Raw genomic sequence first — 13851 nt, forward strand, 5'->3', positions numbered from 1 at the left:
TATAATAGGAGAGTTTCATATTCATAAAATCAAAATATTCAAACACAAGACCATGCTTTAAACTATTTCAAATTAAAATTGACATCTATTTTTGAGTCTCTTAAACGAGTAATCAATAAGAAAGCTGTAACTATATATGATATATACTCCAATCTGTTTAATTAAGATCATCTGTTGTCAATATCTTTAACGACTTTGGTAAATATTTCACATTTTTTATTTACATATTTATATTTTTATTTTGTACACTTCATGGATCCGTTTATACTGTAATTAATACACTGTTAGATAGTCTCATAATATATAAACTGAAATATCTTTCTTTATAATTTCATGTTTTGAGCAGTGATGACCGATTGTTTCTTTAAATAAAAAAATAAATGTTAAAATTTAAAAAATTAAATTAATTAAAAAATAAATTATAAATACATCATGCTTTGCAGTTTTTGGCTGATGTCTATAGGTTTGAGTTCTACAGTATCGAATAAAAATAAATAAAAATATTAAAATATTAATGTCGGATTAGCTATTTGAAGACAACGTTGTAAACTAGTAGCAATTGAACATTTAGCCAGAAAACAGGCATGAAAAATTACCCAAAATGAACACATGCCGGAGTTTACTAAAGAACTATAATGACTGCACTGCGGGAATTTAACATGTAAAGTAATTTTATACACTGTTGTGGTACTATTTTATAGTAAAGAAAACCCATTAGGCTACTTCTTTAACCACGGTCACGGCTGTTAGCATGCTAGCTAGCTAGCTAAAAAGGTACTTACGTGTCCAGCAGAACAACATGGCCGCCGCTTTCTTTTCGACTAACTGAAGTCCAATATTCACCGGTGTTGTATCGCTTGTTTTCTCTGCCGACTCCTGACCTTTCGGCTTATTAAAGTTAGTTTTTTTTTTGCATCAGTTTACCCTTTATTTTACAAGCTGAAAATGATTGTTAACCAAATTTGCTAAGTGCTAAAAGTGCTAAGCGGTTGGTGATATTATCCCCACCACTAGAGGCACTGCTGAGCACTGTTGTCTTTAAGTTTCATGGGAATTCTTAAAACTTGTAATTTAAATAAATGACTGTTAAGTATCAATGACTGAAGGGTAACACAATAGCAAGTGAACATATAGCCCACCGATAAAAGTATTAAAATGTTTATATATCTGCAGCATGTCCAAGAAAAAACGGCCGTAATGCAGTTTTTCTTGATTGTATTGACCGAACGTTCATGACCGCGTGTAATTCTTGTACGTCCGACAGTACCTGAACGCACCAAGTGAAGAACCCGCTTTTGCGTCACGACGTCAGCGGGCTTGCCTTCACACTCACTTCCCTAACGTGGAGCGTGAATGTTTACAAGTGTGGCTTCCCGCGTAGCGATAAACAAACAGCTGAACGAACGAGAGGAGCCGGCTTCGCGTGGCTCTGGTCTGAAGTCCGAGGATGATTAAGACGGAGAAGATCCTCCATCTGAAGAGCTGCCGGGGCCGGAAGGTCCGTGTGGTCCGGGAGCATTATCTGAGGGAGCAGGTTCCCTGCTTCAGCTCCCTGTGTCAGGCGGACTGTGACAACGGTAGAGACACAACAACAACAAACAGCCTTTTATTCACTTTACAATGGACTACCAGCAGAACACACACGGTAGCTACATACTAGTGCAGCAAAGAGCGCGAGAATGTACCACACAGATAAAATCTGTATTTCATCAAACTAGTTTATTTGTTGTTATTGTTACTGATTTACATGGATATGAAACAGTTTGTTGTCTTATTTATATATATATATATATATATATATATGGACATGTATAAGATTTCCATTTCCATTGCTAGGCAACAGCCTGCCCAATTGCTAACTTCCTGTCATACAGTGCAACCAGATATCAGCTTGGGGCCATGTAAAATGTTTATGTCTATAACTATAAAATGGTCGAAGGCCTATGTGCTAACAACAATGTATATGTATTCAAATTAACAGAAGTTAATGTATTGTGAATTGTCAACATTTTACTGTTTATGGACAGGAAATGTACAACATTCTACTTCCTGTTAGAAACCCACCGTAAACAGCTCAGAGCTGAACAAATAAGCCATGTTTTGAAATGCATTACAAAACAAACCGTGAGTGTTAATTTACAACACAAACTTAAAGTGAACTTAAACGTAAAGTGCAGAGCAAAGAAAACAAAATCACATATCTTGGGATGTCAATATAAAAAGGCATGAGGTGTCTTATGTTAAGTATTTTAGGCTCCTCCTTCCCAATTTTACTCACGAGTATTGCGTCATCTGATCGGCCAATTTATGGAAACCACCACTCAAACTATTTAAAGCACTTCATTGGTCGATAGCGGTCAGTGACCGACCAATCAGAGCACCCTTACTATGTGCCAGGTGTTGCTGGTTAATAGCCATCAAATCTACGACTGCAACTACTGATTATTTTCATTACTGATTAGTTGTTTTGCTTTAAAAAAAATGTCAGAAAATGGTGAAAAATGTGGATCAGTGTTTCCCAAATAGCCCAAAATGACTTCCTCAAATGTCTTTATTTTGTCCCCAACTCAAAGATATTATTAAATCAAAGATATTATTAATATATTAGTTTTTGTACTATGGAATCCGCACTTTAAAATACCTTTATTTGACGCCACTTTTCATTTAGTCTACTCTCTTTTGTTTTTTTGTGTGTTCTCTTGTTTGTTAGTTTTTGCTCTTGTTGTAGAAAATGCTGCTGTAACAAGGGAATTTCCCCGCTGTGGGATGAATGAAGTATTATCTAATCTAATCTAATCTAATCTTTATTGGTTATAGAAGAGAAGAAACTAGAACATACTCACATTTAACAAGCTGACATCATGTCTTTTTAAAATGTACTCAAACCGATTCATCAGGTATCAAAATAGTTTGCAATTAATTCAACAGTTGAGGAGGAATTGATTAATCTGCGGGTATCTAGACTCATCTTTGTGTAGAAGTGAATCCCTGTATCAGCCGTGTGAGCGTGTAAATGACCGGTTTTACCTGCTTACACCCCTGCAGATGGCAAGGTGCTGCCAGGAGATCTGACCCACTACGTGGTTCCTGACGTCGGCGTGGTGGTGGACTATCTGGAGGTCTTGGAGTTCAGAGAGCTGCAGGGCGTCGTCTTCACCCAGACCGCCTGCCAGGCCGTGCAGCACAGCAAGGGACGCAGGTACACACACACACACACACACACGCACACGCTCACACACACACACACAAACACACACACACCCACACACACGCACACACACAGCAACCTGCTGAACAGCTGCACAGCGTGTTGAGATTTGTTAACCCTCGTGTTGTCTTCCTGCCAACCTGCAAATTTTTCTTTTTCTGACTCAAAATTTAAAATGAAAACCTTTTAAGAGTAAATCAATTCTCTGATGTCAGCTTGTTAAATGTAAATATCTTCTAGTTTCTTCTCTGACCTTTGCCAGTAAACTGAATATCTTTGATTTGTGGACGAAACAAGACATTTGAGGATCATCATCTTGGGTTTTGGGAAACACGGATCCACATTTTTCACCTTTTTTCCGACATTTAGAGACCAAACAACTGATCCATTAATAGAGAAAATAATCTTCAGATTGATCAACGATAAAAATAATCGTTAGTTGCAGGCTTAAAGGCGTCATGATGACTCCTCTTAGCCTTAGTCGTGTGTTATCGTACGTCAAAGGAAGCATGCCAGTGGTGGTCAGGCTTATTATTCCACTAGAAGACACAGATGATTCTGCCTCAGGCAGCCTGTAAGCAACATGACGGCTCCTGTCTTCAAAACCTTTTAATTCCTGAGGCTGCTTTTGAATTAGGCCTCTAATGACAACCCACCTGCACCTGTGTGTGGGTGTGTGTGTGTGTGTGTGTGTGTGTGTGTGTGTGTGTGTGTGTGTGTGTGTGTGTGTGTGTGTGTGTGTGAAGAGCGTGTAGGGGTCGTGCTCGTTACATCGAAGTTCTGCAGACAAAGCACAACGTGTGACTTTAGATACGTCTCCCACACAAACACGCCATAGTGCCTTTTGACAATAACTTCGTCAATAAGGAGTCCCGCATGACCTCAGGACTTCTTTTTTGGATTTTTGCTAACGCCGCCATTCTGATAAATGTTGCATCATTAATATGATGAGGCTTCAAGTACACTTTTGATAATGGTAGCTGGTAGAGCAAATTCTGATGCCATACTGTGTCAGTAACTTAAGTTTCCAGTTCACATCGACCCACAGGGAGGCGTGCGTACGTGCGTGCGTGCGTGCATGCGTAATGACCTTTGAGTTTCTTTGCTACTCTACTAATAGGAAGATACAGTAAAGTGCATCATATATGCTTGTCTTATATATAAAAGGAAAACTCGCTAGTGCACACATCACCACGGGGAGACAAAAAGCTAATAACAAGCAACTTGCAGTTCACTTTACATTTTCCTGCTTATGTTTTTTCTCCAAAAGGATAAAGTCTGCAGACAAAAAGTGAGATTTCCATGTTGTTTTTTGTGATTGAAATGCTAATTAAGATTTTCTATTCTGACCCTCTTAAACCCACCAATAGTGTTGTAGTTATCCCTATGATTTGGATCTTAAGAGTGTTTTCTGAAAAATTGTGTGTGTGTCTGTGCAGGCAATACAACCGTCTGCGAAACCTGCTGAAAGACCCTCGACACGACTGCGTGCTGTTCGCCAATGAATTTCAAGAGTATTCCTATTGTCCGCGAGAGAAGGGGGAGAGCCAGGAGAAGTGGCAGACCAGGTCAGTGCTCTTTACCTTCTATATCCCTGCCCATACCTGGAAGAATATTTTAAGAAGGGTTGGATGCAAAGTCAATTCAATTCAATTTTAGTTTATATAGCACCAAATCACGACAACAGTTATCTCTTGATCAGAACCATGGCTCAGGGTGGACGGTAATCTGCCTTGACCTGTTGTGGGTGAGAGAAAGAGACAGACAGAGAAGAGCGAGACAGACAGACAGACAGAGAGAGAGAGACATGGAGAATTGTAGCAGAGGGTTTGGAGCAGGAACATGGAGACAGCATGTGACTCCAACCTCAGATCCAGACTTCACAGATCCAGAATCCACAGCTTCAGAGCCAGACACAGCTGCAGGAAGTGATGGGAGGAGAGAGGAGAGGGGCGAGAGAGCTCAAGACTCCAGGACAGGGAGGAAGTCGAGTTAGTAAGTTGCATTATTGGGATGAGCTTGCATACAGTACATGCATACAAAAACAACTCCCTTTCCAATGCGCTGCGACCTCTGCGCACCCAAGTACCACAAGCTAAATGTTTTCAAAACTCGCCGTATGGTCTAATTTCAAAAATATTGTGATTTTTTTTCCCTTAAATTACTTTTACTTCATACTTTAAGTAGTTTTCAAACCAGTACTTTTACTTCGGTAAGAAGCTTGAGTTGATACTTCAACTTCTACAGAAGGCTTATTAAACCCTAGTATCTAAACTTCTAATTACGTAATGAATGTGAATACTTTTAACACCTCTGTTGGCTCCCAATTAAGTCCCACATCATACAAAATCCTCCTTCTCACCTACCAGTCCCTCCTTGCCCTGGCCCCCCAGTACCTCTCTGACCCACCAACGGAGACTCCAGGAAGTCCCTTCTCCCTACCATCTCCCCAGGGAGATTCCTCAAATCATTTTGTCTATGATGTCTATGATAAAGCGCTATATAAAGTATGATGCTGTGATTTATTTGTATGCGGAAAGTCACACCAGTGGACAAAATCCCCAAATGTTCAAACTAAGAATGATTTAACACCACACAAATGAAACATGTGGGAACTTTACCTCCCATACAGAAGGAAGAGATAACTACACAGTTAAAGTCCTGCTTACCTCCATGATTTCTGTTATGATCAAGATTTGATTCGGTCCGCTGGTGTCCTACATTATGTCGTCTCCAAACTTTTAAGTTGACTTTTAAAGCCAGAAGGCTGGAGATGCATACTGCTGCCATGAAATGAGTTTATTGCACAAACAAGACAGTAAACAGAGCTGTAAATGTTTATCTTTATAATGTTGAACATCCATTTTAAGTCACAGGTAGTGTTAATTTATATGTCAGAGAAACTAAATGCATAAAAATCAAAGTTTAGAGCTTTAACAGGCAAGCTGTCCGCATCCGTACTTGTGAATAAACTGTGTGTGACTGTGTGTGTCTGTGTGTGTGTCTGTGTGTCTAGGTGTGTGTACTCTGCAGCAGTATGGTACTATAACCACCTGGCAGGTATGAAGGATATAGTGATGATCACAGAGAACCAAGACGCCGTGGCTCAGTACAGCACCCTCCACTCTGGAGTGTACGTCATCTCCGTCCAGGTACATGACTAGGGTGGGTGGGTGGGTGGGGGGGGGTCAATAAGGCTTAACATTGTGATAATTTATGTGGAAATAAGGTATCTATACATGGATACCAAGTATCGATCTTTATTATATAAATTGTACATGAGAATTTAACTTGTTGGTATTACAATAATTAAAGAAACAATAAAATAGACAAGCAGACGTTGACATATATATACATACAGAGAATTTGAACACCACTACAATATGGTGAACACACATTGTACTGCACAGATTTACAGATATGGATCACGCTTCATAACGTCTACACGAGTATCTGCATTGTCTCCCAAATGTCATAAGACCCTGGCCCGTAATGCCTGTTATTTGATCTGTTCCTGACTTTTTTCCCGCCTTCTGTGTCCCTTTTTATTTTGACAGGAATATTTACAGAACTTCTGGCCACAGTTGCAGGCAGCACACGATCTGTACAGCTCCATTTCCCAGGCGCTACAGGAGAAGGAGAGCGAGGGCACCGAGAGGGAGTTTACAGAACACCTGCCCGCTGAGGTCCTGGAGGCTGGGATAAAGTCTGGGCGGTACATTCAGGTACAGCCAAGTACACCCACCTGGTTCAGATCTAGCAAGTCCTTCTCTAGAACAGAAGTTACTGGCAAAGCAAAGTAGTTTTAACTTCCAAAATGGTATTTTTTTCCTTAAAATTCTGGTAGATAGATTGTTAATGTTTCTAAAATCTAGGTATGCCCCTTCTTAGTCAATTAGTCGACTAATCAGTTGTTGTTTCAGTCAAAATACACCGGCTAGTTTTGTTCCGCCGCCCATGTTATCCAATCTGTCCGTTCATACCGGAAGCGTAGCGTCCGCGTCATCTCGCGAGCTGCAATGATAATTTCGGCGTCTCCTCCATTTCTTGCGTGAGGCGAGAGCGTATGTTTCAAGCCAGGCTGGTATTCACCTACAGGAAGACCACAGGGCAGCAAAGAAAACCGCCAGGCTCGTGGTGATTTTGGCTGTCTGGACTCTCACATCAAGACAGGCACAAAGGAAGAGAGACTGACGAATGGACAGAGAGAGTGACACACAGACACACACACACACACACACACACACACACACACAGGCTGCAGTTACCACTATTTACTACTATAGAGAGAGAGAGAGCTTTGGGATGAGAAGAAATACACGTCCGGTATCTACATTACGCGACGCGCCCGCTGTGTTCCAGCTGTTAGTCGAATAAGATTTCTTTAGTCGATTAGTCGGGTTTTCTATGCTTTTTCAAGCTATATGAATTATTTCCAAGAAAATGATGAGCACATCTCGGGTAAACACAAGATGTAAAGTGGTGCATGATTCTTTGTGGGAAAAAACCTCTTTACATATCTGTCAATTAGTCGACAAAATCATGAGTGTTAGTCACTAAGAATTCCTTCCAGGTCAGTCCTACTAAAATAAAAACAAATCTCATCTTTCTTCTCTCTTCATCAGGGTACTCTGAATGTCAGCAAGCACCGGCACAGTGAAGCCTCAATCATGACGGAGGGTTTGTCTGACAAGAACAAAGGTGCAAAACTACAGAACCCATACTGCACCCATACTGCACCCATACAGCACCCATACCAACTACTCACTGTGAGATTTGGAAACATTTAAAAAAAAAATTAGGATGGATAGGAAAGTTAACTTATGTTACAAGTAGACGTCTGGGGGTTCAGAGTCAGATTTCTAATATCTCCCAAAATGTTGTTTCCCGTCCCTGGTTGGTGTCAGATCTGAGTTGGGGCGTGTTGGTGTGCGGTGGGAAGAACCGTAACCGAGCCGTGCACGGCGACGTGGTCGTGGTGGAGCTGCTGCCAAAGAGCGAGTGGAGAGGAAAGGACACGGCCCTGACGGATGCTCAGGGGGAGGAGAAGACCGGGGAGGAAGCCGACAGTAAACCCATGCCCACAGGTGGGTCCGGATATCCTGACTGGACCCATTAACTCTGCTGGGACGTTGTCTGTCCTGTGTTTTTGTCTCTTGGTGTGTACAGGACATCGCAAAATTCAGTCAACAGATTTCACTCAACACAGTTAATCAGAATCAGAAAAACTTTATTGATCTCCAAAGGGAAACTCTCTGTCCAAGTAGCACCAGTTGTAAGAAGACAGAGACGGAGTTTGCACGTTAGCGCATGCGCACACTTCACTTCAAATGCATCAGAAACAGAATCAGCATTATAGCAACATAGTGTACAAGACATAACAACATCACAACATAATGCACAAGACTACACACGGTACATGTGCTTACATGAAGGAATGTTTTGTGGTGACTCGGGAGGATGAGAAAAACAAACAAAAAGAGACCAAGTTGTACTTGTTTTGGGGTTAGTTGACCAGTTTGCACCTGCGTAAATACTTTAAATATTTGGATGAACACTGGGACATTATTTAGAAAATTAAATATTTAACTGTACCACATAAGGTTTGCTTTTAAACAGTTACATTTGCATTCAGCGTTTAAACAAAAAGCACTATGTGCTTCCTTGAGGGTATTTAAAAAGAAAGTTACAGTGCAGAGATTGAAGAGTGCAGTAGATCATAATTAAATATTAAGTATCACTGTTAAATATTAACATAATAACCTATAAACTGACTGACTGAATAAGAATAAGGGCAATATATAACAGGGAATAAGCTATAAGATGTAAGATGTATATGTTAGGACCAGAGAGATTGTGTAGGAGGGTTAATATATCCTATAAGACAAAGTGATTTCATGGGAGAGAGACAGGCTCATGACTCAGGAATACATGTTCATCACCGAAAATAAGGTAAGGCCGTTGATTTTCAGGTAGAAAAAAATGTAACTTGGACCATTTGTCTTCTTTGAAAAATTTGAAATGGGTCAATTTGACCCAAATACCATACAAGGGTTAAATGTCCCATGCTATGAAAACTGACGCGGGACTTATTTGGGGTTTTAAAAACCATGCTGATATATAATTTCACTTCAAAGTCTTTTAACAACTATTGATTTTATCTCAATTTCAAACAGCTGAGATAACATATGTGTTTAGGGAATGCATCAGTCTCTACTAGCACACTATTAAACATGGAAGTGGGGTTTGTTTATGACAGGAAATAAGGAAAGGCCGTTGATTTTCAGGTAGAAAAAAAATGTAACTTGTCCCATTTTTCTTCTTGTAAAAATTAGAAATGGGTCAATTTGAGCCGAATACCATACGAGGGTTAAAGAACGTGCTGTGTGGTGGATGGAGGTCGTAGTCCATGATCGCCAGCATCCGTCTCATTGTCTGTTTCTCAAGATGCAAAAGAAATGAGCTCAGGGATGACACTGAAACTTAATACCTCGGCCAAGGTCGCCCTGAGGTCACGGGTGACCTTCTGTTGATTTAAATACTCGACCTGCGCAAGCGCGATACAGAGTATATCCAGTGTTGGACGGTCAGTAAGGATGAGATAGAACCTGCATTGTTTACATCCAGTCTTACAAAAAGGTTCTCTAGACTGTACCCTTTTTATTATTTATGAGTGTACTCCAAAGCTGCCCAATTTGGGGCCCGTGGGCCAAGTTTGGCCTGTGCTCCCTTTGTTTTGGCCCGCTGTGGATTTGACATGCTCCTGCTTATTCTCCTCTCATTTTAAAAGTAATGACTACGAAACAAACATTTTGTGCAGTTAAAAAGTACGTAATCTGAGTTTAATTTCAATGTAAAGCACAGTGCTGGGAAACTTCCCATTTAAATTACATATGTACGCTGTGTCTATGGAGAAAGGCAAGAATAACGTTATTCTTCAGCATTCAACATTTATTTTGGCCCGTGGCCTTCCATCCAGATACATTTTGGCCCCAAGACAGTACATGTTAAGACAGTACATGTTAAGGTAATTTACTATGAGAGTAGGCATTGTTTAGAGCAAATTACTAAGACAAATATTTTTAAGATAAATTTTAGGCAAGGTAGTTACACTGTGACATTGTAATATTGGCAAATGTCTGTAAAATAAAGTATATTTTAAACACTACAATATACTTTCTACTGATGTCTAATATTAAAATCCACAGGCCGTGTTGTGGGGATCCTGCAGAGGAACTGGAGGGACTACGTGGTCACTTTCCCTCCCAGGGAGGGGCCCCAGCCCCAGAGCAGGAACTCCCAGCGCATCCTGGCCGTGCCCTGGGACCGTCGCATCCCCAAGATCCGCATCAGCACTCAGCAGGCCGACGCTCTGCAGGTCTGCTCGGCCTTCATGTGGCTGCCGAATAACATACTCACTCAGAAACCAGCGTGATTAGATTGATGCATGTTATTTTAATTATTTCAGTTTAGTTTATTCAAAGAATAAACAAAAGAAAAAGTGAAGTTAATGCATGTGTCCTTGCAGTGTGGTCTCCCTAGACTGAGATTTGTAAAAACTGATTTCTAACATTTCCAATCAGTTAAACATGAGGGTGAATGAGGAAATGTATAAAACCCTCTCATGTTGTGTATGCTGTCCCTTGTCTTCTCCCACCCAGGACCACAGAGTGGTGGTGCGCATCGATTCATGGGAGAGCACCTCGCAGTATCCCAACGGCCACAGTGTGCGGGTGCTGGGTCCGGCTGGAGAGCTGGAGACGGAGGTCCAGACCATCCTCATAGAGAATTGCATCCACGTGCCTCCCTTCTCAGACGCACAGGTCAGACAGGAGGCCGCGTCACATTAAACCACACGCACATCTAATAAACCCTCATCTTAGGATGAACTCAGATTGACTTACATCATTAATGCATCAACAACCTGCACTTCATTTTCTCTCTACTTAAACAGGATTGAGCTCTGCAATCGAGCTTAAGACCCTTGTGTTGTCCTTCGGGTCACTTTGGACTTAGACTTCTCTTTATTAATCCATCGCCAAAATCAACACTTTTGTTACTCTTTTTATCAATGTTTTTATTTATTTTTTATATTTTTGTCCCTTTTTTTCAACACTTCGGAAGCTTTTTTTCAATGTTTGTCACTTTTTTCACTTTTTCAACACTACGTAACACTAACTTATTAACGTTAGTTTTTCAGTTATTTTTGGAATTGATTGTCGATAAACCTCATTTATAGGAAATTATCCCTAATGTTTGAGTTAGAAAAGCAGAAATTAGGAATTATTGAGACTAAAACTAAAGGAATGGATGTAGATGATAATCACAGACTGGAATATGTCAACTTTTACTCAATACTATTTCAAAAACACTTCCATTTGTTTTACAATGCTATAAAATTGAATAAGACGCCCCAAAATTAATGAAAGTAGAGATTTGTACTTGGCAAAGAGCCAAGTGATGCACAGCTGCTGACCTTATGTGTCTGCGTGTCCTCAGCTGAGAGAGATGCCGGTCAACTCTCCGGAAAGGCCGTGGAGGATGGATCCTGCCGAGGTGGCGAGGCGGCGGGACCTCAGGGAGAGCCACCTGGTCTTCAGCATCGACCCACGGGGCTGCGAGGACGTAGACGACACGCTGTCGGTGCGCAGGCTCCCGGGCGGGGAGCTGGAGCTCGGGGTCCACATCGCGGATGTCACCTACTTCGTCACCGAGGGCTCACTCACTGACCTGGAAGCCCGATCTAGGTAAGGAAATCAGGGGTCTGTAGAGTGTAAAACGTGGCTTTTCCTCTTTCATTTGCGGTACTCCGTGTGTGAGAATATAAACAAAGTCACGTGACTGGGGGCAGAGGGCATCGCTGAGTGCAAGATTGGATCATATATAGCAAGTTAGTGTGATTAAACTTAGCAGTGATTGGCGTATAATGGTAATAATGCAGCCACCACAGCAAAAAAAAAATAGAGATACATTTATTTAGCCTCTTTCATCAGGGGGGCAGCTAAGCCATCCAGGGCAAATGGGCAGTTGCCCGGGCAACAATAGCCCATACCTGTGCACTTCCCTGCATTCTAGGAAGGTCCTGCTACGTCCTGCTACGTCCTGCTACGTCCTGCTACGCCCTGCTACGTCCTGCTACGCCCTGCTACGTCCTGCTACGCCCTGCTACGTCCTGCTACGTCCTGCTACGTCCTGCTACGTCCTGCTACATCCTGCTGTATCCTGCTACATCCTGCTGTATCCTGCTACGTCCTGCTACGTCCTGCTACGTCCTGCTGTGCCCTGCTACGTCCTGCTACGTCCTGCTACGTCCTGCTGTGCCCTGCTACGTCCTGCTACGTCCTGCTACGTCCTGCTGTGCCTTGTAACAGCACAGTGCCCTGATATGCCATGAACTACTACAAAGAACTGCTACAAACTACTATTTTTTTGGGGACTGTTATTGGTACTCTTCATTCTAACCCCAACCGGTCGTCAGACACCGCCTACCAAGAGCCTGGGTCTGGGTCTGGGTCTGGGCCTGGGCCTGGGCCTGGGTCTGGGTCTGGGTCTGGGTCTGGGTCTGGGCCTGGGCCTGGGCCTGGGTCTGGGTCTGGGTCTGGGTCTGGGTCTGGGCCTGGGGCTGGGTCTGGGCCTGGGCCTGGGCCTGGGCCTGGGTCTGGGTCTGGGTCTGGGCCTGGGTCTGGGCCTGGGTCTGGGCCTGGGTCTGGGCCTGGGCCTTGGGCTGGGTCTGGGTCTGTCCCAGGTTTCTGCCTAAAAGGAAGTTTTTCCTCGCCACTGTGGCCCCGTTGCTTGCTCTGGAGGAAACTACTAGACCTGTTGGGTCCTTGTAAATTATAGAGTGTGGTCTAGACCTGCTCTATCTGTAAAGTGTCTAAAGATAACTCTTGTTTTGAATTGATGCTAAAAATAAAATTAAAAAACGGGATGGAACGTCATGATTGACAGCTGTAATTGATTTGTGATTGGTCGAGAGGGTGTATGGACGGGACTGTGTCACAGCAGCTCTAACGCTTGATCACTACGCAGACCATAGGCGCCAAAATTAACAGATGTCAGCGCCTGTATCTGGGATAATTTGGCTTCCCTTTATTTTATACAGCGTGTATAAGGATCCAGTGGGGTTATAGTGAGGGTGTAATATGGAAGAAGTTTTTAAGGCAGAAGCACAAAGAGGCCTGAATGTCTGCTTCCAAATACATAACAACACACACACAGATACAAAACAACAGTCATCACAAACAGTGACTTACAGGCACAGCAGGGAAAAGGGGTTTAAGGGGGAAGAGTCCCTGGAGTACGTGGATCTAAAGTCTTCCCTAATTTCAACATTACAGCACTACTGCGTCTTCATCAGAGTTAGGATGAATGAAATGGACTGAAGAACGTTTTGCGCTATGCATGGGAGCAAATCAATCACAGAAATAAAGTTTACTTCTTTACATTTCAGTGTTTTTTTGTTGTTCTTTTAGGTTTTCAAGTGTGGTTTTAATCTAATCTCTGCAGTGTAAGAAAGGACTTATTTAGTATTGTTATTATATATTAAAGCGGGAGAAATAGGAATACACAATTAATCCCTATTTTATCAAACTCACAATATGTACTGCAATATTCAAATTGCAGGAGGGGGGGGGGGGGGGGGG

At 42.1% G+C, this 13851-nt stretch overlaps 2 protein-coding genes across 5 annotated transcripts in view; one reads left to right on the forward strand and one right to left on the reverse strand.

Annotated features, from left to right (window-relative positions):
* Positions 1–1015, reverse strand: part of LOC117935241 (multiple epidermal growth factor-like domains protein 11) — a 145062-nt gene extending 144047 nt beyond the window's left edge. For all 3 annotated transcript variants that reach the window (XM_034857535.1, XM_034857391.1, XM_034857623.1), the window contains exon 1: positions 783–1015. The gene's annotated coding sequence lies outside the window, so the exon portion shown is untranslated. The remainder of the gene's footprint in view (positions 1–782) is intronic.
* A 307-nt stretch (positions 1016–1322) lies between these two features.
* dis3l (DIS3 like exosome 3'-5' exoribonuclease) overlaps positions 1323–13851 on the forward strand; it is a 23540-nt gene continuing 11011 nt past the window's right edge. The window contains exons 1-10 of one of the 2 annotated variants that reach the window (XM_034858230.1): positions 1323–1577; positions 3043–3199; positions 4648–4776; positions 6225–6360; positions 6766–6933; positions 7834–7909; positions 8116–8295; positions 10417–10586; positions 10870–11031; positions 11708–11955. In XM_034858230.1, the coding sequence (XP_034714121.1) occupies positions 1448–1577; positions 3043–3199; positions 4648–4776; positions 6225–6360; positions 6766–6933; positions 7834–7909; positions 8116–8295; positions 10417–10586; positions 10870–11031; positions 11708–11955 (1556 nt within the window). In that variant the 5' untranslated portion in view covers positions 1323–1447. The remainder of the gene's footprint in view (positions 1578–3042; positions 3200–4647; positions 4777–6224; positions 6361–6765; positions 6934–7833; positions 7910–8115; positions 8296–10416; positions 10587–10869; positions 11032–11707; positions 11956–13851) is intronic. The other variant, XM_034858317.1, reaches the window with a different exon arrangement.

The sequence above is a fragment of the Etheostoma cragini genome, chromosome 1 (assembly GCF_013103735.1).
Source record: "Etheostoma cragini isolate CJK2018 chromosome 1, CSU_Ecrag_1.0, whole genome shotgun sequence".
NCBI lineage: Eukaryota > Metazoa > Chordata > Actinopteri > Perciformes > Percidae > Etheostoma > Etheostoma cragini.